General features: G+C 43.4%; 1 protein-coding gene across 1 annotated transcript; it reads left to right on the top strand.

Moving 5' to 3' along the window:
* The first annotated feature begins 330 nt into the window (after positions 1 to 330).
* LOC147854538 (uncharacterized) lies at positions 331 to 27,762 on the top strand. The gene is made up of 7 exons (XM_087331563.1): positions 331 to 958; positions 6,704 to 6,797; positions 26,641 to 26,718; positions 26,767 to 26,817; positions 27,154 to 27,185; positions 27,319 to 27,387; positions 27,593 to 27,762. Exons 1-7 carry the CDS (start codon positions 376 to 378, stop codon positions 27,760 to 27,762), a joined length of 1,077 nt encoding a protein of 358 aa, XP_087187689.1. The 5' UTR covers positions 331 to 375.
* Positions 27,763 to 27,856: the final 94 nt, after the last annotated feature.

Here is a 27,856-nt window from a genome sequence, read left to right as displayed (position 1 = left end):
GGGCGTTCCTCGAAGCAGCGCGAGCCTCCCGAAACCCTGCAGAGAAGAGTGATGGAGAACGAACAGAGGAGAAGCGTTCGGTTCCGGTCCGGCAACACTTCGTCCTCCTTAATGCCCCCCCTTTCTCCCTGCGTCTCCCTCTCCTTTATAGCTTCAAGAAGGGAGCCGTCTCCCTCATTTACTCCCCACCCACCGAATCTAACTACCCGGATATGCCTTTGTACTTAACTCCCTATTATATACATTAAGGGCGCGCACACGTGAAGAGCCGGTTCACACACGCTATGCACCGATTGCGCCAAGGGACGGTTTTCTTCACGACAACGTCGTAAAAGACAAGCTTGGGAAGCATCTCAATATTGGGAACTCTACCATATGCTCATGAGTAGGGACTGTGCCCTTGCATGGAAGAGACTACGGGAACCGAAACCAAAAACACCCATCAAGGATCCCAATATTTGGCACACATATATCGAGAGACTCTACCATGTCCCCAACCAACCACCCATTCCAATGCCTTCCACAGCTCGACATACCATGGGGACACTTTTCACGACCTCTAGGGTCACAAAGGTCATAAAAACATTACAACATAGGAAATCCATGAACCACACAGGATTGCGAGCCGAGCACATCATATATGCTCGAGAGTGCCTAGCCCCCTTTCTCACTCTAATCTTCAATCGCGCCCTTGCTGAGGGTTTTCCACCACAATGGGCCATGAACACAATGGCTCCTATACATAAAGAAGGGGACCCAATGGAACCAAATACATATAGGACCATTATGATAGGTCATACACTCGCTAAACTATATGGTGTAGTAATGGAAGCGGAGCTCAGCAATTATATGGAAACATTAAGTCTTCGAGCACCTGAGCGAGTTGGCTTTAGACGAGCATTCTCCCCCATTGACCATATCTTCACACTTAAGTGCTTAATTGACCAGAGAAAGGCTTGTAAGAAGAAACTATATTGTTGCTTTGTGAACTTCCGCAAAGCCTTTGACACAGTTCCTAGGGAGAGGTTGTTTGATAGACTTAAGAGCTTGGAGATACCAAATGACATGATCTGGGCCATCTATGCCCTATATGAGCAAGTCTCTGGGTGCGTAAGATGCCCAGGTGGCCTATCCGATTGTTTCACTAGCGCCATTGGTGTGAAAGAGGGTTGCCCCTTATCACCGACTCTTTTTGGGATCTACATTGATGAGATCACAAAATTTATTGCTCGTAAGGGAGGCAAGGGAGCAGTTATTGGGGATACGCAAGTTAGCTTCTTACTTTGTGCAAACGACATTGTCTTGCTCTCAGAGTCACAACACGACCTACAAAAGCATCTTAATGCCCTAGATGACTTTTGTACACAACAAAGACTAGTAGTGAATCTACCGAAAACTAAAGTCCTTATCTTTCATACATCGTCCCGAGTTAGGATTAAATGTCACCTAACCCTCTCTCATAAACTAGTTGAGGTAGTTGGATCATATGTATACTTGGGAGTCCCTTTTAGTGCTCACTCAGGTAAATTCTCGATGACCCAAGTAGCCAAAGATAGGCTAACGAGAGGGTATGCATCCCTCTCACTCTTAGAGAGACAATGCCACCAGGCATACTTTCAAGGCCACAGACCAAGGGATGGCTCTTCGACTCATTAGTGACCCCTTCCCTTATGTGTGCATCAGTAGTATGGGCTCCAGGTCTACCATCTTTCATGTAGATGCAATTAGAGAGACCTTTGGTGACGATGTTATCACATCAACTCCGAAGCAAATCGACAGTACCACATGACATTATTAGAGCAGAGTTCAGTCTACCCCCGATGTTAGTAGAAACACTCTTTCAAGTGGTAGTTTTTATTCATCGGATACATAGCCAACCACAAGATAGGATATCCCGTCGAGCCTTTGAGGCATCCCGATCCCTACATGCGTCTGGAGACACTAGCTCTTGGTGGCCATTGGACAACTTAGGATATCATCTCACCAACTTGAGATTGAGAATGGTCGGGCTAATAGAGTCCCTAGAGAGGAAAGGCTATGTAGGTTATGCCACATAGAGATAGAGGATGAGCATCATTTCACATGCAAGTGCCCAACTTATGCCGAGATATGGGCGAAATACCAAGACATATTAGATACCCTGAGTGTAAAGAGACTAGGTAGGTATATTTTAGAGTTAAAACAACATAGGGAGAATAAATTACAAAGTGTTAACCATAACCCTTTTACTATTCATCAACATGTAACTAGTGTAAATTTTCAGGAACAAGGGGAGACGATGTATGTGGATACACGTACACCGATCAGCCTCTCTCTTGAGGAAGTAGAAATGCAAAGAACACCTAAATGCCCTCGGATGTTGGGCTTCAAAACAAGCTGGCGTGGAGTAGAAAAGATTAAGAAGATAAGGGAACGTGAGCTACGTCGACTAGAAGCTATGGTTGGGGTACCTTTTACATTGGCATCACGGGCCACATCCACATCGCAACCCTTTGACCTCCCGCTTCTCTTCGGAAGACTTGGATGGAAATGAAATTAGGCCTAGTATAACCTTTTCATTGTAGAACATGATTTTTATATAGAACATGTTTATTGTTTTACTAGAACTATTTAGATTAAACTCTATTTTATCTTATTTTTATTTATTTTTTACTCTCGATGAATGAGTAAATATCCCATTTTTTGTTGTAAACCATTTGTCTCATGGGCCAATTTTGGCCTTAGAAGACCTTAATATATCTTTCTTTCTTTCTTCTTTCTCTCTCTCTTGTGTACTACTTGGTTTCTTTTCTGTCTTCACTGCCATCAAAGCTATGAACTTGCATTCACTTACAATCTTATCCTAGAAGAGTATTGATCTTGTTATGCATTAGATGACGGTGTACCCAACATCTGGTATCAGAGCGATGTTTGCTTGACTCCACTGCCGCCATCTATCTAACCTCCATCGGTAACTCTTCTCCTGTACACCCTGAAGATCTCGATTGGCAATTCCTCTTGAAATCACATCTGATGAAGAGAGAGACAACCCCAATCTGTGTTTCATTGGGTTGAACGACACTCGGGAGGACTAGTTGGCTCCGTCCCTCTCATCATTGCAGTTACTCGAAAAAGGATTGACCTAGTGAATCGCACATAATCAGTGTTGAGAAATCTCGGAAAAATCGACATTCGAAATCGAACAATCAAATCAGGGTTCAATTTGACTAAGTTAGTTGATTGTAGTCACTTTGAACAAGATTCATCTATATTCGAAACCGACACGACTTGTGTCCAACTCCAGTTAGAACGACATCAAGTGAGCATGGCTACTGCACTCCACCATAGTTCATAGCTGACTCCAGACAAAGTCTATTAAACCAACACAGATGGCATCAACATCCAGCTCGTCAAAGATGAGTCTAAGGAAGTTCAACGGATCGAACGTCAACTTCTGGAATGAGCAGATGCAAGATTATTTAATAGTCAAGGGGAAAATTGACCCCATTGAGAATGAAGACCCTCCATAAGGATACAAGCCTCTTGAATGGGAAAAACTCAACGGAATCGTTCGAGCCACCATTCGGATGCACCTATCGGAATCTGTGTACTTCACGATGCAATCGTGTTCGACTGCCTTCCAACTATGGAAGACACTTTCGAACACTTATGGAAAGAAGGTCGCCGCCACCAAGATATACCTGATTTAGCGCCTTTATAACCTTTGGAATAAAGAGTTTGACTCGGTCCAGGCACACTTGAACGAGTACGAAAGCTTAAGCTCCCAAGTTTCGGCCCAGGGGACGATTATTGAGGATGAACTAAAAGCAATGCTACTCATGAGTAGTCTCCCTCCTTCGTGGGAAACTTTTGTTACAACCGTGTGCAATGCGTCGACAACTGCCATCCTTAGTCACGAGTGCAATTTTGACTGAAGCAGCTTGGATAAATCGTTTGCTAACGATTCAGCCAACAACACTTACATAGTACAAGGTTCGACCGACCGATTGAACATCCATGGAAGTAGTTCTTCACGACAACCGAACAATCACCGAAGTCGGAGCTAGTCCCGAGATAATCGAGTCTGCAACTACTGCAAGAAACCCAGACACATCAAAGCCGATTGTCGTGCACTCAAGGCTAAAAACGATAAGCCTCAACGAGCGGAGCAGAAGAGTGGCCGACACGAGGAGATCAACTAAGTCGGCTCTATAGCCGAAGTATTATCAAATGAACATACTATCAATTGAGAACCCAATCGAATCAGAAGTTCTGCTTACGACTAAAGAATCGAGCACATGGCTCTTAGATTCAGGTGCTTCCTTTGATGTGACTCCTCATCGATCCCAATTCCGGCAATACATGTTGCGATTTCGGACTTGACGTGGTCGATTTCGTCCAGGTCAGCGCCAGCGATGATTAAATCATCAACATAAAGTAAAATACTAACCGGTTTGTTTCGACCTTGCCGGATGAAGAGTGAAGAATCCGACTTTAATGCGGCAAACCCCATCCGACGTGGTCGTTGTGTGATCTCCGCGTTCCAGGAATGCAAGGCTTGCTTTAATCCGTAAAGGGACTTCTTCAGTCAGCAAACGGACGACGTGTTCATTTTGGACTGAAATCTGGGGGGTTGAACCATAAACACAACTTCCTCAAGATCACCTTGCAAGAATGTGTTTTTCACATCCATCTGATATAGATGCCACCCCTTTCTCGCTGCCACCGCAAGTAGGACACAGACAGACGTCATCTTCGTGATTGTCGCGAACTTCTCATCGTAGTCAATGTCGTGCTGCTGCACGTAGCCTTTGGCCACTAACCAGACCTTGTACTTGTTGACGGAGCCGGAGGTGTTGTATTTAACCTTGTATACCCATCGACAACCGATCGGCTTCACTCCTTTCGATACGTCCACTAAATCCCAAATCTCATTTTCCGTGAGTGCGTGCATCTCTTCCTCCATAGCGACACGTCAACTTGCCTCCTTCGCAACTTCTACGTAGCTCTCTGGCTCACGCAATGCCGCCACTTTTGTCATGTACGCATAATGATGCACCATATACACATTATACTCGTACCTCTTCACGGGGTTCTTCTGGCGGGTGGATCGGCGCAATTCCTAATTTGCCGATTTTGCGGTCTTCTCAGCCGACTTCGACCTGTATCTTACTAGGACCAAATGGTCGGAACAAGGAGTGCGTAGGGATAGGCACACAATGATTAGAGGGTGCTTAAGCTAAACAAGAGAAAGTAGGAAACATACACTAATGAGAGAGAAAGATATATATATATATATATATATGTTTTAATTCAAAGAGGGTGGTGGTCTTAGGCAAACTAGTTTCACTCCATAGTGGAGCTCTTCAGTGCAAAGACCATTACAACAAGAGAATGTGATTAATAAAGGGGTGGGAAGGAAGAGGGAGTGAGAGAAATGGAGTGGGGAGGATTTGATTTGTGTAGTAGATGAGATAGAATAGGATGTGGTGATGAGAGAGAGAGAGAGAGAGAGAGAGAGAGAGAGAGAGAGAAATGTGTGTATGAAATGATAGGGAGTGAGAGAGGGGGAATGAGTATAATGATGATGGTGAGGGGGGAGTTCTTAATGTGATGAAAAAGGGGATTTAGGATGGTGGTATAATATTAAGTGTGGGATGTGGGTGAATTATTTGAAAACTTAGTGTTAAGTGGGGGATTTGGGTGGATTGTTTGAAAATTTAGTCTTAAGTGGGAGATTTGGGTGGATTGTTTGAAAACTTAGTTTTAAGTGGGGGATTTCAGTGGATTTTTTGAAAACTTAGTCTTAACTAGGAGGGCATGTATGGACTTAGATTTTGTCCAACATATGAAGGGGCGTGAGATGCTTGTAAGCCCGGGATCTAACATTAAGTCATTATAGAGTTTTTTCAGAAAACTATGAATGCCTAGTTTTGGGGTATGTTTAGTGTATCTAAGTTTAAAGATTGTGGTGTTAAGGGAAGTAGTAGTTTTGGGTTGATATAGGAGTGTTTTTCTAAGATTAAAAGGTATTTTCTAATAGCTTTTTAGTATAAAGGATGGAGGGTAACCACGATTAACTAGTCTATTGAAAAAGAGTTTTTTCATTTGGTAGAAACCTAATGGGGTGCTTTCTCTAATGAGATATCTCTTCACTTCATTAGTGATAAACTATTGTTTTGTATGGGAAGGATGATCCAATGAAAAAGGCAAGTATTGGTATGAATTGAGAGGTTTTTGAAAACAATTGAATGAAAAAGATGAGTTTTCGAGGTTGATCTATATGTCTAAAAATGGTAGCCTAAAGGGGGAAGTTTGAATAGTAAGCTTGATGGAGTTTTTTGTGTGTAAAGGGTAAAAGTCAAGATATTCTAAAAGTTGAGATTTGGTGCCTATCCAGACCCCAGATGCATCATCAATAGAAGAGATGGGGGGGCGATGGTTGTAAGTTTTCGAGATATACTAAAAAGAGGCATGCATATACGACTGAAAAGTTGCTACCCATGGCTGTACCTTTTATTTGTTGGTAAACGATGCCATCGAAAGTTAGATAGTGATATTCTAAAACAAGGGCACTAAGGGTATAGATGAGATTTGTTTTCGAAGGGGAAAAGTGGGGGGTGATTAGACTATGTAGGGCTTGGATTCCTAGCTTAGGGGGGATACTAGGATAAAGAGATTCAACGTCAAACGTGAATAAGAAACTATTAGATGGTGGGTGTAGGTTTTCTAGTGATTGGATTAGTGTGTGAGAGTCTTTTAGATATTGTGGTTGGAGAAGGAGGATTGGTAGAAGTTGGTGGTGTAACCACTTCGATGTTTGTTTAAATAAGGAGTTATTATATGAACAAATGGGTCGAAAACCCATAGGTGTTTTGTGTAATTTAGGGAGGAAATAGAGGAACTTGGATACTTGATATCCTTTTTTGTGTTTGTGGAGGATGAAATTGGCTTCAATTAGGGAAAGTGTACCTAAGTGGTTTGTTATTATGTTATTAAGGCAGTATAGTAACTCTTCCAAGGGGAAGTGGGTGACTCTCTTATAGGTGGTAGAATTCAAGAGGTGTTCTATGGCTTTGGTGTAGTATGTGTCTTTATCTAGAACACATCTCCCATATTTTTATCGGTTGGGAGGATGATAATGTGTTTGTTGTGTTGGAGGCTTTTAAAGGCTCTAGAGAGGAGTTGAGCTTGAGGGGGAGTGTTGAGATACAAGCTCAACATTGGCCGGATCGGCTGTGCGAGCCGAGAACCAGATCGGTTTGGACCGATCGAATAGGCCGGATCGGTGCATAAACTGGTACATAAACTGGTGCACAAACCGGTGTGCAACAAGAGGCCAAATCGGTGCGGAAACCGGGAAGCCGTTGAACAGATATTCCACAAGGGAATATATTTGGGAGTTAGTGTAGGAGCTCAGTTATGAGCATTGAAGTACGTGTCAGTACTTTTGTCAGTCCGTATGGACTTGTATAAAAGTTCTCTTTGAGCACATCCTATGTACAGAGTTTTACACATTATTTTGAATTTAGTTTTTTTTGTGTGTTCATTCCCTCTCTGTCTCTCCCGCATACATTGTCTCTTAAGCTCTCCATTAAACATGTTTTTCCCTGTTGGTATTCTGTGTTTCGTATAGCTTCCGCACGTAACATTCCACAACCGTGAACAAGGGAGAGTATGCCCCTTGGTATGCACGTGAGCCAAGGACCGAGAGGAAGCCAGGCAACAACACGAATAATGATCGATTCACGAACAAACTGAATCACGGTAATAACCGGCACCGACAAGATTATCAGCACAAAGAGGATAATCATCCTAGAAATTGTCGATTTCAAGCAAACGAGGATTGTAGAGATGATCGGCACCCCCGACAAGTGCAACATTATAATCCTTGGCCACGGGACGAACCTACTCGACAACTACCATCACCACCAATAGAACGAGGGGAATCAAGTCAAGCAGCACCCATCATATGCTACAACTGCCACAAACCAAGGGACTACGCTACTCGATGCCCACAAAATGATAGAGGGACCCCCCAACAATCAACATGATCACGGGAGAGGTTCAAGAAGTGACCACCCACAACAAAACAAAATAGTTTGAGTGGGAAGCTCAGAACGAGATCAGTAAAGCGGCAAAGGTCTAAATTGATAAGGCCAACAACGTGAATGCTGAACGCATGCAAAATGAGATGCAAACTATCACAATCTGCAAAACCCACACATAGGAACAACTAGCAACAACCGACAAACCACTTGGGGACGAGCAGATCTACCAAGGGCTGCCAAATTTCAAGGCCACTGAGTAAGTTGCTGAATCTCGTTCCCCCTTTCAAAGAGACGGTGGCGGCAATGGCAAGCAAAAAGGAATGGCCGAATGCATTGATCCATTTTGCCGAATCAAGCATAGAACCGGTGGTGTTGGACGCATAGAACCCAGCCGTGAAACTCGTCATCAAAGGACAAGAAATACCCGATTACATAACCAACGTAATTAGTAAAGCTACATGCCACCGACTCGGAATTAACCAATGGGAAGCTTGCCCATTCTGGCTAAGGATAGCGGATATGAGCTTCGTAAGACCTCTTTATCTAATTCAAAACCTCTAAATCATAATTGATGGGCATGCATTTCAAATTTCGGCGGTCGTCCAACACCTAAACGCATCTGACGCGTATCCGATTCTACTCAGAAGTCTATGGCTGTGGACAACCAACATCAAACAGAACTGGCATAGAAATATCATCACCTTCTAAAAAGGTAAGAAAAAAATTCAGGTCCCGACTCTACGCCAAAAGAGAGAACACCACTCTACGGCGAGGGAGTTCATATGCTCAATGGATTGGCCGACAACGAGGTTGACCAGTATTTAGAAAAGAACCTGAAACTAATATTGTTATTCGAAATTGATGTCATCGAAGCGGCCAGCCCATACATGTCCAATACGGACACTAAGATAGAGGGAAACCAAAATCTGTGGAAGAACTCTACCACGCCCGAGAAGCCTTAGAGCGAGAAATGGAGATATCTTAATGGTAAAGGCATTGACCTTGGAGGAAGCCGATTTAGGGACATCAAATGACCCCCGACTGATTAAGATCGCCAAGGAGCTTTGTTAAGAGTCTATTACTAATCAATAGACCAAAGTAAAGTAAAAGAAGGAAAATAGATTGGATAGAAGAACGTGTTCCACCCGACTTCCTCCAAGCTATGATCTAGACATAGCCAACCTACCATCGACGTCCCATACCGTTGGATATTAGGATGACTATGGAAGAGATAAACACGATCGTCGAGACAAAAGTTGAGCCCGGCACCACCGGTATCTAAGACAGTAGCCTTCCGACGTAATGTCCTTATGAGGGTAGCTAAGCCTCATATTTATACCTTTTCCTAGGCCCCTTGAATAGATGTGCCTTTCTAAAAGGGTCTCCATTCATTGGTTGCCCAAATCATGATAGTGATTGAACCTATCATTCCTTCTATCCAATCACATTAGCCCCTTTTTAATATTATTGAACATACCCTTCACTAATGTAAATATTAGTGACCTACCCTCACCAACATTATGTGTACATAACATACTCCCCCACTTTAAAAGATTGCAATCTTGCAATATGAAGTGAGGAAATTGTGCCTTAAGAATATGCCCGCGTTCTCATGTGCCATCATCAATACGTTTATCCATCCATTTGATCTTGAATAGCCGAATCTCTTTAGAACGTAAACGTTTAGTACGAGAATCAAGAATTCGTTCAGGAACATGAGGTTTGTAAGAAAATCCTCTAATGTTACAAGATCTTGGATTGTGATGGTGTTATCACCAGAACCTAAAAATAGTTTTAGACGACTAACATGAAAAACAGGATGAATACCAACGTTACGGGGTAAGGCAAGGTGATAAGCAGATGACCCAACTCGCTTAAGGATTTCAAATGGGCCACAATATTGGGGCTAACTTAGCACACTTGCCCGTAGACAATGACGTAGAGTCAGTAGGGACACGCAAAAAAACTTTTTGACCAATAGCAAATGCATGAGGACGTGTCTTCTGATCAACATAAAATTGAGCACGATCTTGAGCTATCTTGACATTTTCTTTGGCAATATGCAACATTTGGTTCATGTCTTGCAAAAAATTGCGTGTACTGTCTAATGTATCACAATGAATCGTGACATTGACTGGGGCACGTGGCTGAAAACCATACATCAACATAAAAGGACTATATCTAGTGGATGTATGTTTAGAGCTATTATAGGCAAATTCTAAGATAGGAAGGTATTGCTCCGACTTAGAAGGGGTTTTTGCTACATAAGCTCGAAGCATGTCCTCAATAATTTGATTAACTCATTCAGTTTGTCCATCAGATTGAGGATGATCTGCGGAACTCATGTTCAATGTAGTTTCTAGTTTCTTAAAGACTTGAGTCCAAAAGTCACTAGTAAACTTGATCAGTAATCCATAAAAACGAAATAACTCATCAACAAATTGATAAGCCAATTGTTGAGCGGTTACCATGGTTTTGGTAGGTATAAATCTAGCCAATTTTGTTAGTCTGTCAACGACAACCCAAATGGCATCATAAAAATGAAATAACTCATCAACAAATTGATAAGCCAATTGTTGAGCGTTTACCGTGGTTTTGGTAGGAATAAATCTAGCCAATTTTATTAGTCTATCAATGACAACCCAAATGGCATCATGACCGCTGTGTGTACGAGGTAAACTAACAATAAAATCCATCGAGATACTTTCCCATTTGTTGTTGGGAATATCTAAGGGATGTAAAAGACCAACAGCTTTAAGTTGTTCCGACGTATTAATCTGACATTGTAAGCATTGAGTTACATATTTATGCATGTTAGAGCGCATCTTAGGCCAGAAAAAAGTACTCGAGATGAGAACGAGTGTGCGTTCTATTCCAAGATGACCCGTAGATGGTGCATCATGACATTCATGAAGAATTTTCTGTTTTACGTTTGGTAAATCTGGAACATAGACCTTTTCACTACAGTAGAGCAAACCATTTGTATTGTGAAAGGTCGCCTTCGAGGGCAGGGTGCTAGTAATGGCATCTAAACCTGATTCGGCTTTCATCTAGTATTTTGAGAAATAACTATCATCAAGTTATTTCCCTCGAAGGTGATCTAAAAAACCAGATTTTATTTCCGTGAAGCTAAGCATGTTAACTTATTTAATGTGACTAAGAGCATCTACAACGATGTTCATAGAACCCTTGCGACACTGTATGGAAAAATCAAAATATTGCATAAGGTCAGCCCAACGGCCTTTACAACCAACAAGATTTGACTGGTCACAAAAATACTTGAATGATTGATGGTCTGTTGTAACCACAAATTTATTTCATAGAGATAGTGCCTCCATGTTTGAAGTGAATGTATTACCACAAACAACTCTTTCTCTTGAACCGAATACCGAGATTGAGCAGCATCAAGCTTCTTAGTTTCAAAAGCAATAGGGTGATCGCCTTGATAGAGAATGGCACCAATAGCATAATCACTAGCATCAGTTTCGATTGAGAAAGGCTTATAAGGGTCCGATAATAGAAGAGTAGGAGCCTACACACATGCTCTTTGAGTGTCTCAAATGATTTGTCAAGTTTTTCATTCCATGCAATCGGTTTGACAAACTTACGTGGATGACCTTTTAAAAGGATAGTTAATCGCGTAGTCAATTTGGAATAGTTACGAATTGATTTTCGTAAAAATCCAACAAACCCTAAGAATGATCGCAATTCACGAATATTACAAGGAATAGGCCAAAGTTTAACCTTTTGAATACGAGAAGGTTCAATTTCAACGTCATTTTCCGTAATTAAATGACCTAGGTACACAATACATTTTTGGAAAAAAATCACATTTTGAATGTTTTGCATAGAAAGAGTTGTCACGCAACTTTTGCAAAACAAATCGAACATGTTGAACATGATCTTGCAAGGTATGACTATATATCAAAATATCATCCAAGAAGACAACAACAAAATCACCGAGTTGATCTCGGAAAATGTCATTCATCGCTTGTTGGAATGTAGCTAGAGTATTAGTAAACCCGAAAGGCATGACTAAAAACTCATAATGGTCATAGCATGTACGAAAAACGGTTTTAGGAATATCATCCCTGGCAATGCGAATCTGATGATAACCTGTTCGTAAGTCAATTTTAGTAAAATATCGGGCCCCATGCAAACGATCAATCAAATCATCTACACGAGGTAACGGATATGCATTTTTAATTGTCATTTTATTCAAACAGCAATAATTGATACACATTCGCCATGAACCTTCCTTCTTCTTAACTAATAGAACTGGCACACCCCAAGGTGATTTACTATACCTAATGTGGCCCATACTCGAGTATTCCTAAGTTGTTTAGCGATCTCATCCTCTTCTAATCGACTAAGTCAGTAAGGTGGAATGCTCACAAGAGCAACACCGGGGATGAGTTCAATTTGATGGTCCACATTACATTTTGGTAGTAAAATAAGCGGCAATTCGTTAGGAAACACGTCTTGAAAATCGTCTAAAATAGAGTTGAGTAATCGTTGTTCATAATGTGGTAATTGTGTGGCATCAATATTAAAATAATAAAATTGAAACGCAGGATCAATTACACATGAATAAATTAATGAACTTGAATACTCACTTAAAGATTTAGAAGACACAAGTGAACGAGAAGGAAGTTTGGAACATTGAATAAAATGTTTACAATTATTAAGTTCAAATGTGATTGAGTGATTAACCCAATCAATGGACAAAGAAGGGTTTTTATTAAAAAATCAAGGGTATCCTAAAAGGACATTTACGGATTGTAGTTTCATAACATGAAAATCTAGCTTCTCCAAATAGGTATCTATTTGAATTGGCAGTTGACAAACAATGCCACTGATGTATTGAATGCTTCGATTTTCCATGTGAATTTGATAGATATGATCACTTGCGTTTATGTGGAGTTCCATTTATTGCACAAAGTGATCATTAAGAAAATTGTGAGAACTACCGAAATCAAACAAGAAATGTGTTTGTGTTCCATTGATATACCCGACTGCTTGGGGTAAATCATTAGGTCCAAGTAAATGTGAAGGAAAAGGGCATTCACATGAACTTCAACAACATCAAAAGACTCACATGTGTGACTCGTAGATTTGTCTTGAGGAGGGGTGTTCATTGACTTCCTCTCAAGACGACGACAGGTATCCTTTGTGTGGCCCCGCTTCTTGCAATATGCACAGAAGAGGTTCGGTTTCTTGGAGTCGTGGTCAAGAGTGTCACTGGATTGCTTACGTTTCCCAATGAACTTGACATTCAAAGTTTTGGCAAACTCAGGTTTATTGTGGTCTTTCTTGGAAGTCCTATGGTACTGAAGTACAATGTTGACGGCTTCCTCGAAAGTTGTGGGGTCCTTGTCATGGACAATCCAATGGCAATCCCCATTGGGAATACCATTCAAAAAGTAAGCAACAAACCATTTCTCACCCGTAAGTCCCGATTTTTGGATATGGGTCCGAGCATGATGCACATAATCCTCAAGAGAGGTAAATGGCTTACTCGACAACGTGAGCAAGTGTTGCGCTTGTTCAGTTTGAGAAGGTGGCTGCAAAAACTGTTTCTTAAAAACATCAACGAAACCTTCTTAAGTTGTGGGTAAGTTCTTTGCAGTCCTTAGGCCATGCCACCAAGTAGCAACTCAACCACCCAACTCACAACCGACATAACCAATTTTTACAACATCGGGCTTGGGGTGGAGCTCAAAGTGAGACTCCCAATGACCAAGCCAAGTGTTAATGGCCTCCTCGGTTCTTTCTTTCTTATCTCCCTTGAACCTTCTTTCTTGGACTCAATAGTTGTCATGATATGGCAAGACTCGAACCCATGACCTTATGGTATATGGGTCGAGCTCTTAACCATCACACCATCTATTGTAATTCATAGGATATTATTTTCATTTATGTTTTATTATAAGAAAGTAATGTATATTCCAGATTTCTCTAGAACATTCTAGAAGTTTCTGGATTACTCCTGACAACACTATAAAAGAAGGCACTAGGCATTATGTTGAACCAAATTGGTTCAACGCCAGTCTTAAGCCTCTCAGCCGCTTGTACTTATCTTTTCACATAATATATTAGCTGCTGTCATCATCTTTCTCTCTCTCTTTCTCACTTCCTCTCTCGGGAATCTTACGTAGTCCCGTCCTCTTAGTACTAATAGTACTTCTCTTCTTAGTACTAATTCCATCTCTGCTTTAGTACTATTCCTGACAGTTTGAACCAAATTTTCCTTTCCTCCTACCCTTTTCCCTATACTATGGCTACTGTTAGCGCCCAAGAATATCAATCCGTTTTCTCTGAGTTATAGTGCCTAAAAGAAAAGTTTGTTGCTCTGGAACAAGAAAACCAACGGTTGATAGGGGTTCTGCAACAAATCGCTCCCGAAAAACAACAAACGCAACAACAACATGGGGAGTTAGCATTACGGGTACAACAACTCGAAGCAGCGTTGCAACAACAAGGATCAAGTCCCCAAGGATTTCATAAAGAGCCCAAGATTGGACTTCCTGTGAAATTTGATGGAACGCGATCGCAATTCTGGGGATTCCTTAATCAGGTACGCTTAGTCATCCAGATGCATCCTTCCCGATATCCCACTGATGCATCTCGAGTCGGCCTAATAGGCACGTTACTTAGCGGCTCAGCCTTGGCATGGTTCACTCCGCTTCTAGAAAAACAATCACCCTTGCTTAATAACTTTGAAGATTTTATTGGTGAGTTTAAAGCCTGCTTTGGAGATACCGACAACATCAGGACGGCTATCAACAAGATCTGAAGATTGCGTCAAGGCGATCGTCCAACCTCTGCCTACGCGGCGGATTTCCGCCTACTCGCCTCAGATATTCCCTGGGATGATCAGGCCCTCATGGAGCAGTTTCGCTACGGCTTGCGCAATGATGTCAAAGATCTACTTTTAACCTTCCCCGAAGAACCAAAGTCTCTTACGGAGGCAATCAGTCAAGCGGTCCGATGCGACAACCGCCTTTTCGAACGGCGTTCGGAGCGTCAGTTACAAATACCACGCTCTCGGCCGGAACCCATATACGCCTCAGTCACGGCTAAACCATTTGCACGCGATGTACCTCAAGCCAATATTCCGACACCGATGGAGATCGACACCATGCGTCGACGTGGCCCGTTATCGGAAGAAGAAAAGCAACGACGACGTGCCAATCGATTATGTCTTTATTGCGGTGGACCAGGGCATATCGCCATCAATTGTCCCCATAGGCCAAAAAGACAGGTAAATCAAATCGTCGCTTATACTAAACCCGAGTCAATTCTTCCCTTCGGAGTGTCTGATAGTATTAATAGTACTAATAGAGTGTCAGATAGTATTCATAGTACTAATAGCCCAAGTATCTCAAACAAATTTGAAATCCTTAGTCAATTAGATGAAGAGTTAAACGATTGAGTCCAACCAAAATAGGAACCGTTTGGTTGGACAGCAGCCCTAGATCTGTACAGCCCATTAGTGGTTCCATTCCTTCCAAGCAAGTTAGCAATGTGTTCCTAGCCCAAGTCATTGTTAGTACTAAAAGTACTCCCCCAGTACCCGTCCTAGCACTCTTAGATTCCGGAGCTAATTCTTGTTTCATGGATCGAAATTTTGCCCAAGCTTCTCAGATATCCCTAAGAAAACTTCCTTGTCCTGCATCTGTAGTAGTCATTGATGGTCATCCCATTGCTTCCGGGAATATTGTAGAAGAATCAGAACCCATTCAAGTTGTCCTAGGTAGTTTTGTGTGTGTAATATCATTTAATATAATTAGTAGTCCAGAGCATCCCATTGTCCTAGGATTACCTTGGTTTGAATTACATAATCCAGCCATAGATTGGAGAACAAGAGAAGTCCGATATCGACCACCCCAAGAATCTACTCACCGAGTTTCGACCATTTCACTCCATCAATTACGCGAAGAAGGACACAAGGAGGCAATGTTCCTATTTGCAATATCAGTACATCCTTCCAGCACTATTAAGAAGGACTCCTCAGTACAACTTCCGGCAAAATATCATCCTTATGCCGATGTATTTGACAAGGTAAAAGCCGGTACCCTTCCTCATCACCGTCCCTATGACTGTCCCATCGATTTACAACCAGGAACCGAGCCCCCATGGGGACCAATTTACAACTTGTCACCCACCGAGTTAGAAGTCCTTCGAGCCTACATCAAGGAGAACTTGGCAAGCGGGTTCATCCGTCATTCGAAATCTCCGGCCGGTGCACCCATCTTCTTTGTCAAGAAGAAAGATGGCTCACTTCGTCTCGTCGTTGATTACCGCGGATTGAATAAGGTCACCATCCGGAATAGGTATGCACTTCCTCTTATATCAAGTCTTTTAGAGCGAGTTAATGGTGCCAAGTTTTTTACCAAAATCGATCTACGAGGAGCGTATAACCTCGTGCGGATCCGACTGGGAGATGAATGGAAGACCGCCTTTCGCACGCGGTATGGGCATTTCGAGTATACTGTTATGCCGTTCGGCCAAACCAATGCACCCGCAGTCTTCCAACACATGGCAAATGATATATTCAGAGACCTCTTGGATATCTGTTTGATCATCTATCTTAATGATCTATTGATTTATTCGAAGACCCAGCAAGAGCACGATTCTCATGTACTATTAGTACTAAAGCGACTCCGCGAGAATGGTCTTTATGCCAAGCTAGAAAAATGTAGCTTTGACTACAAGCAAGTGGAATTTCTAGGCTACGTCATCTCCTCAAAGGGCATCGCCATGGATCCAGCTAAAGTCCAAACTGTACTAGAGTGGCAAATTCCACAGTCGGTACGAGATGTACAATGTTTTCTAGGTTTTGCTAACTTCTACCGTAAGTTTATACAGGATTACTCGAAGATTATCTTACCCCTCACACAACTTACGAAGAAGGGCCAAGCATTTCTTTGGTCCATTGAAGCAGATATGGCTTTTCGGCATCTTAAGAAAGCCTTTACATCAGCACCGATTCTAGCTCATGTGGATACTAGCAAACCAGTCATCATGGAGACCGATGCTTCAGATTTCGCCCTCGGTAGCATCCTTTCTCAACAAGGAGATAAAGAAGAGTTGCATCCGGTGGCTTTCCATTCGCGCAAATTCGATGTTGCGGAAATCAACTACGAAATACATGACAAGGAGTTATTAGCCATCGTGGATTCATTTGTGCAATGGCGGCATTTCTTAGAGGGCTCTCCACATCAGGTCATTGTCTTTAGTGATCATAAAAATCTTGCTTATTTCCAGAACGCTCGCGTACTAAATCGACGGCAAGCTCGGTGGGCGCAATTCCTCACGCGTTTCGACTTCAAAATCACATATCGACCGGGGAAGCAGCAAGGAAAAGCAGATGCACTACCACGGCGTTCATATCTTGCACCTCGTCCTGGTGATCCAACATTTGATATCAAAAGCAAGTAATCTTGGGACCAACACGATTGCACACGACGCGGATTTTTCACACCCCGATGGATTCACGGATTACCGATGACATACGTGCAAACTTGAAGACGGATTGTTTTGCTCAAGACATCCTAGATCACATTGATACTTCTCGGGCATCCTGTTCTCAGTCTCAACAACCAGGTATTGACTACCGACAATTCGAATATCATGATGGTTTGTTATTCTTTAAAAAGCGCGTATATGTCCCCGATTGCTCCTGTCGCCTTCAAATCGTCCAGCATTGTCACGACACCCATATGGCGGGACATTTTGGTAGTACTAAGACGTTGGAGCTAGTGCATCGATCTTTTTGGTGGCCCCACAAGCGCCGTTTTGTTGACGACTACGTTCGGACCTGTGATGCTTGCTGCCGAGCAAAGATGCCACGACACCATCCATATGGCTTGTTGGAACCCTTACCGATTCCAAGTAAGTCGTGGCAATCTATTTGTCTTGATTTTATCACAGATCTGCCGGTCTCACAGGGGTTCGACGCTATCTTAACCGTCGTCGATCGATATACGAAGATGGCACATTTTGTTCCGTGTACTAAGGCCATCACTAGCGAGGAAACCGCCGCCCTAGTCATTTGGAGAGACTACGCAAGATCCAGATAGATCTCTCGACTCATCTTCGTCATGCTCAACAGACACAGAAGACTTACGTGGATCGTCATCGGCTTCCCTCCTCTTTTGCCATCGGAGATCGAGTATGTCTCTTACGTCGTCACATCAAGACTACTCGACCGTGCGACAAGTTGGATTATCGACGACTCGGTCCTTTCCGTATTACGGGTAAAGTTAATGATGTCACATTCCGCCTTGATCTCCCTCCGCAGCTTCAGATACATCCGAGTTTCCATTGTTCTCTTCTTGAACCTTATAAAGCAAACACCATTCCTGATCGTGTTACATCACCGCCGCCCCCGCTGGAGTTGGACGCCGGCCCAGAGTATGAAGTTGTTGCCATCCTCAATTCCAAACTTATTCGCAACAAACTTTATTATTTGGTCGATTGGGTTGGTTATAGTCCGAGCGAACGCACTTGGGAACCCGTCGAGCATGTTGCCAATGCTCAGGATCTGCTTGCTGATTTCCACCGAAAATATCCAGACAAACTCGGTCCGCAATCAGCGCCGACTCGTTCCACTCGTCGTCTTTAAGGGGGAGATAGTGTCATGATATGGCAAGACTCAAACCCATGACCTTATGGTATATGGGTCGAGCTCTTAACCATCACACCATCTATTGTAATTCATAGGATATTATTTTCATTTATGTTTTATTATAAGAAAGTAATGTATATTCCAGATTTCTCTAGAACATTCTAGAAGTTTCTGGATTACTCCTGACAACACTATAAAAGAAGGCACTAGGCATTATGTTGAACCAAATTGGTTCAACGCCAGTTTTAAGCCTCTCAACCGCTTGTACTTATCTTTTCACATAATATATTAGCTGTTGTCATCATCTTTCTCTCTCTCTTTCTCACTTCCTCTCTCGGGAATCTTACGTAGTCCCGTCCTCTTAGTACTAATAGTACTTCTCTTCTTAGTACTAATTCCATCTCTGCTTTAGTACTATTCCTGACAATAGTCAATTCTTGGAATTTCTTTTCCAATGCCATATTGGCTTGCCTCATTTCGGCCAATTGATTCAAGGTAGTAGTGAGCAATTGTTCAATAGTGATCTCAGCTGGTGTGCGAGATGCGGATTGGAGTTGAGAGGTCTCAGTCGGAGAGATCGCTCCAACAACGTTCAAAACTTGTTCCATGATGCAAGTTGTGGGTATGCAATATAAATAAGGAGGTTCAGAAAATACACAAGCAAAATGAGTGCTTGAAATTTTGATTGTAAGAACTCTACCAAGAAAGCATCTCACGTCTTTACCCCTCTAAACATATGAGATGTGATTCGAGATCTGATAACTATGGTAACACTATGGTGTTTTAAAAACCATGGGGGGAAACATAGCTAAGATGTCTTTCTCGGATCTCTATCTTGAATAATCATGGTGGCTCCCTAAGGCTCAACCATGGTTCTAACATCAATGTAGTTTCCTAGTTAGCCTTATATTAGAATGCCAACCCAACATGTATTGATATGGTCGAGAAAGTGTATTGCGTTAAAAAACAAGTGCACTCGCAAGTAATATTCTAGTCTTGCATAGCAAGCAAATGTTATGAAAAAAAGAGAAAAAGAAGTCACTATCTATAAGAGTCAAGAAGTGACGAAAACAAGGTTCAAAAAAACCCACGTGCTACCTACTAAAAAAAATGTCACAAATAAATGGATAGTGCGAGGTATGCAGATATACATCCCAATATGATGGTTGTAATTTGCACAATTGTGTCATAAGCCACAAATTGATACAAATGGTGGTGGTGTTGTGTGCAAAGATGTAGTACTCAAATTTATGAGTAAAACATCAATTGGGGAACTCGTGTGTTTTTAATTGAGTTCTAAGGCTCGATTACATGAGTCAAACCTAGAGAACACTTTGGAAAAAATGTTCAAAAAGCGGCATGATGCCCACTCAATATTAAAATTTAGTCTACATGAATCCTTACTGTTGTAGACGAGGTCGTCAATGCGGAAGATCAAGAAGCATTCGATTCTTCTGAGTACCTGCGTATGACAGATTGTAGGTCGTGCACAGAGAGAGAGAGAGAGGGAGAGAGACACAAAAGACTTTCTTATTTCACAAAGAGACAATACAACAACCAACCTTACAAAAAGGTTGCAAGGTCACTATATATAGTGACCGACTTAGGGCAACTACCCTTTATGCTAATTACATAAATGGCCGAAACGGGATAGTGTGAATACGTCCATTATACACATGTATTCGACACTCCCCCGTAATGGGCGTATACATGGGTTATCTAAGATTACAGGTATAGACTTAGGTTCTCGGACATATCAGCTTTGTTCGAGTCGGCAGGGTCCGAAGGCAGAAGACCGAACTGGTCGGGTCGGGACAGTTGAAGCCGATCATTAAGGAACTGATGTCGGTTGTCGGGAACCATCCTGCTCTGTGTCCGGGTCTAACCGGACTGGTTTGTCGTTACGCCCATCTGATGCCGAAGAGACCGAAAACGGTCTGCTGAAAGACACTTGGTCATTCCATCTGCGACATTGTCGGTTGTGGATATTTTCTCTAGACCGATTTTCCCTGAAATGACGCAGTCCCGAACGAAGTGATATCGAACATCGATATGTTTGGAGGCGTTGTGGTGAACCGGGTTTTTCGACAGGGCAACAGCACCTTGACTGTCGCTGTAGACAACTGGAGCCGAGTCATGATCGACTTGTCGAAACGTGTGCGCCAGCCGACCGAGCCACAAAGCTTCTTTTGCTGCGTCGGACGCAGCTACATATTCTGCTTCGGTCGTTGAGGTCGCTGTGCACTCCTAAAGTTTCGACTTCCACGAGATTGCTCCATTGCCGAATTTGAAGCAGTATCCGGTTGTTGATTTCCGACTATCTATACAGCCGGCGAAGTCCGAGTCGGTGTAACCGACTACGCCTGAGGTTCGGTTCGGACCGAAAAGAATGCCGTGATCTTTTGTGCCAGCCAGATATTTGAACACATGCTTGACTGCGTTCCAATGCGATCGGCCAGGATTGTGCATAAATCTGCTAATGACTCCTACGGCGTGAGAAATATCAGGCCGTGTCGCGACCATCAGGTACATAAGGGAGCCGACTGCCGGTGCATACGGTACCGACTTCATATCTTCCCCCTCCGGACCGGATGTCGGGCAGTCTCGCTGAGAGAGCCGAAGATTCATGGGGAGCGGGGTTGAAGCAGATTTGGCTGATTGCATGTTGAAGCGTTCCAAGACACGTCCGATATAGTCGGTCTGAGACAAAAAAAGATGTCGTTTATCGCGATGCCGACTAATTTTCATGCCAAGGATGTGTCGTGCCGGACCGAGGTCCTTCATGGCAAACTTCAACCGCAGTTGCCGAACGAGATCGGCAAGTTCGCCCGCGTGGCGTCCAGAAATGAGCATGTCGTCCACGTAAATGATGAGGAAGATGGGTGATCCATCTTGAGCTGTGTTGGTAAAGAGACAATGGTCCTCATCGCTTTTTGAGAAGCCGATCGATTGGATGAAGTCGTCGAACTTCTTGTACCATTGTCGCGGTGCCTGTTTGAGGCCGTATAGACTCTTCCTGAGTCGGCAGACTAGATGTTCTTGGCCAGTCGCCACGAAGCCTTTTGGCTGCTCCATATAAATTTCCTCGTCAAGATCACCATGGAGGAATGCTGTTTTGACATCTAGCTGAATCAGCTCCAAGTTGTCGGCTGCCACGACGCCGAGCAGAAAACGAAGGGTTGTCATTTTCACCACTGGTGAAAAAATCTCGTCGAAGTCGACGCCATATTCTTGTCGGAAGCCCTTCGCAACTAATCTGGCCTTGTACTTTGGGGTGGTCGAATCAGACGTCTCTTTTAGTCGATAGACCCACTTGCAAGGAAGAGCACGTCAGTTCCTAGGTAATTCGACCAGATCCCAGGTCTTGTTTGCCCGAATGGAGTGCATTTCCGACTCCATCGCCAGATGCCAGGTGGCGGAATCGACAGATGTCGATGCTTCTTCGTAAGACGTCGGTTCGCCGGCGTCGGTGAAGAAAATTCCAGGAGAATACCTCTCCGGAGGTTGCGACAGTCTCTCGGATTGTCGAGGTATGATTGGACTGGTCGCATCGGGTATCGAGGTCGGATGGTCCGAAAGCGGATTGTTCTGCTGTGCCGAGTCGGAGTTGTCCGAGTTGGTAGTGTAAGGTTCAGCTACCCGTGAAGCTGACCGTGTGTTGAGAGAGGGGCCTTCTTGAAGGGTCGGCACATCGGAAAACGTTACCCTTCAGACTTCGATCGGTTTTTCGACTGATGGATTCATAGCCGACTCGTTGAACACAACGTCCGAACTTCGAACGATTTGCCTGTGTTCGGGGTCCCAGAGTCGGTATCCCATTTCGCCGTCGGATCCATATCCAAGGAAAATGCATTTCCGGGACCGAGGTGCAAGTTTTCGGCGATCATCTTTCGGAATAAGGGCGTACGCCTCGCATCCGAAGATCCTCAGCTTGTCGTAATTCGGCTTACTGCCGATCCATAGTTCCTGAGGAATTCGAAGTCCTAGAGGTCTACTTGGCGACATATTGATTATGTGTACTGCCGTGAGTAGAGCCTCTGCCCAGAAGCCATCCGACAGTCCGGAGTGTTGGAGCATGGAAACTATCCTTTCTTGGATTGTCCGATTCATTCGTTCTGCAATCCCGTTTTGCTCCGGACTGTGTGGTGCCGTAAATTCACGTCGGATGCCGCGTTGTCGGCAGAATTTGACGAATTCTTCGGATTTAAATTCTCCCCCATTGTCTGTCCGAAAGCATTTCAGCTTTCGGTCGGTTTGATTTTCTACCATAGCGAGCCAATCGGTGAAGATCGAGAAGACCCAATCTTTGGAGCGAATTGGATAAGCCCACACCTTTCGAGTCGAATCGTCAATAAAAGTGACGAAGTAAGAGGCACCGCCGAGAGACTGATGCGGCATTGGGCCACAGACGTCCGAGTGGACCAAATCAAGAGGTCTCGTTTCTCTGGGTGCTGATGTCGGGTGTGATGCGGCTGCTTGTTTGCCATACTGGCAATGCTCGCAGAATTGATGGTCCGAGAAGGAGAGTTTGGGGATGTATCCGGCTCTATATAGGTGCGTGATGCCGGCCTTGCTGAGGTGTCCTAATCTTCGGTGCCATAGTGATGACACAGGAATATCCACCAAAAACAGGTTACCCTCTCTGAGCGTAACATGTAACGGATACAGGGAGTGTATCTTGGGTCCTCTAGCAAGCAGGAGGTTCCCCCTGTGGAGTGTCCACCCTCCCGAAGAGAAACCGGCACGAATGCCGTCTTCATCTAGTTGTCCGACTGAGATCAATGGCCTTGAGAGCTCGGGTACATGTCGGACATTGTGGAGTACAAGTGTAGAGCCACCTGCAAGGTTGAGCTCTACTGTGCCGATTCCGATGATGTCACAGTGTTGCGAGTTACCGACTCGAACTGAGTCGGAGTGACGGATCGTATATTGCCGAAATTGGGATCGATGAGGAGTCACGTGAAATGACGCGCCCGAATCTAAGAGCCATGTGCTCGATTCTTCAGTCGTGAGTAGAACTTCTGATCCGACTGGATTTTCGATTGATAGTATATTCGGGTCGTCCGGTAGTACATCAGCTGAGAAGCTGACGTAATTGATCTCCTCATGCCGGCCACTCTTCTTGTTGTTCTTGTTCTTGAGTGCGCGGCAGTCGGCTTTGATGTGTCCGGGTTTCTTGCAATAGTTGCAGATTCGGTTATCCCGTGACTGGCTCCGTCTTCGCTGATTGTTCGGCGGCCGTGAGGAATCTCTTCCTCGTATGTTCGATCGGTCTGTCGAACCTTGCACTACGTAAGCGTCATCTGTTGAGTCTTTGGCGAAAGACTTTCTCCGAGCTGCTTCGGTCAGGATTGCGCTCGTGACTTCGGAGTATTTAACAGCCGTGGTTGACGCGTTGCACACGGTTGTGACGAAAGTTTCCCATGATGAGGGAAGGCTGCTCATGAGTATCATTGCTCTGAGTTCATCCTCGATTGCCATCCCCTGTGACGAGATTTGGGAGCTTATGCTTTCGTACTCATTGAGGTGTGCTTGAACCGAATCGGATTCTTTCATCCGCAAGTTGTAGAGGCGCCGGATCAGAAACATCTTCGTTGCGGCGACCTTCTTTTCGTAAGTGTCCGACAGTGTTTTCCACAGTTCGAATGTTGTCATACACGATTGCACCGTAAAGTATACCGATTCCGATAGGTGCATCCGAATCGTGGCGCGGACAATTCTGTCCAGCTTCTGCCACTCAATTGGTTTGTATCCTTCTGGAGGTTCTTCATTTTCGATGGGATCGATTTGCCCCTTGACTATGAGATAGTCCTGCATTTGCTCCTTCCAGAAGTTGAAGTTCGATCCATCGAACTTTCGTAGACTCATTTCTGACGAGCCGGATGTTGATGCCATCAAATTCGGTTTCGGTTGACGAAGCTCGGTTCGGAGTTGACTACGAACCTTGTTGGGGTGCAGCCGGTTGGCTCACCCGATATCGTTCTAGTCGGATTTGAACCCGAGTCGGTTCGGCTTCGGAACTTGCTCGAATTGACTTCGGTAGCTTGAGGGACAGAACCGACTGGTCTTCCCGAATGTTGCCGAATACCGATTATTGAAACCGATTATCTGGACCGATTCTGCTTCGGGTGGCTGCAGCGACGAGAGAGACAGATCCAACTGATCCTCTCGAATGTCGATCAGCCGGATGAAGCGCGAATTGGGGTTGTTGTCTTGAGACCGATCTGCACCGAGTGGTTACAACGAGCAGCGAGCAGCGTTTAATGACCTTTTCGGATGCCGTTTAACCGAATGGAGCACGATCGTGTCAATGATGCACAAGGGGATTTCACCTCGAGCTGTTACGATCACAAGGAACGGAGTACAACCTGATGGCTTACTCCAAGCAAAAGGATCTAACGCGATGAGGTGCAAACCTCGTTTTTGTTCTTCTTCTCTCTTTCTTCGAATGACGCGAATACTGTGCAGGCCGTGATGAAGTGAAGAACCGAATGCTGTGCAGGCGGTGACGACGGCCGACAGCGGATTGAAGGACCGAATGCTGTGCAAGCTCTGATACCAGATGTTGTAGACGAGGTCGTCAATGCGGAAGATCAAGAAGCATTCGATTCTTCTGAGTACCTGCGTATGACAGATTGTAGGTCGTGCACAGAGAGAGAGAGAGGGAGAGAGACACAAAAGACTTTCTTATTTCACAAAGAGACAATACAACAACCAACCTTACAAAAAGGTTGCAAGGTCACTATATATAGTGACCGACTTAGGGCAACTACCCTTTATGCTAATTACATAAATGGCCGAAACGGGATAGTGTGAATACGTCCATTATACACATGTATTCGACACTTACACCATTAAACGTACGTAAATAATGTAAATGAACTTAAAATAAGGGCAAGAAAGAGAGTTAATTGTGGGTGGGTATTTAATGACAATTATGAGAAAATCATTAGAAAGTGAAAAGACAATTTGTGTAATTAGAAAATAATTAGAATAATAATCAATTAGTTGTATGAATATTAAGCATGCCTTAAGGTATGAAACCCTAAGGTAGTCGGCATGCACCTCCTCAAGACCACCACACCTCCCTAGAATCCGCCAAGTGATGGCTCAATAAAGAGTAAAGTGGCATAGGTAAGTGACATATACCTCGTTAAGGCCACAACATCCCATAGAATCGGCCAAGTGATGGCTTAATAGAGAGTAGAGTGGCATAGTTAGGCAACATACACCTCGTCAAGACCACAACATCCCATAGAATCAGCCAAGTGATGGCTCAATAAAGGGAAGAGTGGCATACTCAACATCATATGCAAAAGGGCCATGAGGTGAGCATGTGCGATTAGGGCAAACGCACTCGACCCGATGCACAAGAATAATTATTATCTTAAGAGATGGCTCAAGAGAGGGGAGAGTGGGAGATACATTGCAATATTGAAAAGAGCCATGAGTTGAGCTTGTGTGATTAGTGCAAACACACACGGCCCGATGCACAATAATAATTAAAATCGTAGCATGGTAGAAAGTAGAAAGAAAGAAAATAAAAAGTTATACAAATTTGATTCGACCAAGAAGACAACATCATAGAAAAGGAGAGAGAGATCGAGAAAGAAGAATACCGGGTTAAGAATGTTGTTTTGATCCTGTGAAGAGCATACGAGCCTTGTTAGATCCCCATCGCTCACATGCAAAAAACATTACAACAACAAAAAAAAATTATTAGTAAATGCTCTGATACCACTGTTAAGAGTCTATTACTAATCAACATGACTCAACATGGAAGAGGTGATTGGTGTGCATAGTAAGAGTTTTTTCATAAAAGAATTTTTTCTCGGTAATCTCCGATATGTTTGGTGCGGATAGTGAAGCAGATGCTTTACCTTACATAGGGATGATGATCTTCATCCCTAAGATAGGATGAATGATAAGGTTGTTTCATAAGGACAACAGTGTATGCATTCATTTTTGTTTATGTAGGTTTAAGCTATTGGAGATACTCGATAACAGTGAGCTGATTGATGGGGAACTTCGTGGACATTGGCAAGATGCTAATATGTGAGATGGCTGATGTGGATTGAATGAAGAGATTTTTCCTGTGATAAGGATGAGTGAAGATGATGGGGGTGTTGTAGCCTACTATCATGAATGGGTGAGGTTTTTTCATGGACATTGGCATGAGGCTAATCAGCCAGACGGTTGATGTGGACTGAACGAAGAAAATTTTTCTGTGATAAGGATGAGTGAAGATGGTAGGGAGGTCGAAGCCGACTATAGCACGATTGGGTGAGGAAATGTTTAGACCAATTTTTTTTTGATTAATACAGGATATGCGTGGACACTAGCACCATGTTAATCGGTGAGATGGCTGATGTCGACTGAACGAAGAAATTTTTCTGGGTTAAGGATGAGTGAAGATGGTGGGGAGGGTCGAAGCCAATTATCAGGAGTGGGTGAGGAAACGTTTAGACTAATTTTTGTTGATTAATACAGGATATGCATGGACATTGGAACCATGTTAATCGGTGAGATGGCTGATGTCCACTAAATGAAGAAATATTTGTTGGGTTAAGGATGAGTGAAGATGGTGGGGAGGGTTGAAGGCAATTATCAAGAGTGGGTAAGGAAACTTTTGGACTGATTTTGTTCTTAACACAGGATTACCAACAAGATATAATCCCAATTCAAAACCAGGTTCAATCTTGCATTGGAAAAAGGCAGAGAAAGGTATATAAAGACTGAGAAGATGGGCAGGCTAAAGAGAAACCAGGTTTTTTGGCAATGTTTAAGCCGATGTTTACAGGTCCAAGAATTTGGATAGGTTATGAATCTTGCATTGGAAAAAGGCAGAGAAAGATATATAAATACTGAGAAGATCGGCAGGCTAAAGAGAAACTAGGTTTTTTGGCAATGTTTAAGCCGATGTTTACAGAGCTAGAAGAAGACTACGGCCAAGAAGCAGCAGATTACCTCAGCAGCTTGATAGGAGAGAGGATTTTTACTACCAAACTGGTAGAAAAGGACACATCACATGGGAAAGTTAAAGGCCAAGGAACGGGCACAAAACTGAGTGTTATTCTGTATGACATTGAGCCATTTTAATCTGTCTTATTCTGTATGAGATTGAGCCAGTTTCTGTAGGAGATTGAAGAAAAGCAGATGGGATGCCAAAGAGAAACTAGTTGAGTCTGTGATG

The sequence above is a fragment of the Azolla caroliniana genome, unplaced genomic scaffold (assembly GCF_043228905.1).
Source record: "Azolla caroliniana isolate FFs.n. ecotype wild unplaced genomic scaffold, voAzoCaro1.0.p SCAF_15, whole genome shotgun sequence".
NCBI lineage: Eukaryota > Viridiplantae > Streptophyta > Polypodiopsida > Salviniales > Salviniaceae > Azolla > Azolla caroliniana.
Note: the sequence above shows the minus strand (reverse complement) of the source record. Positions and strands in the feature narration are given on the sequence as shown.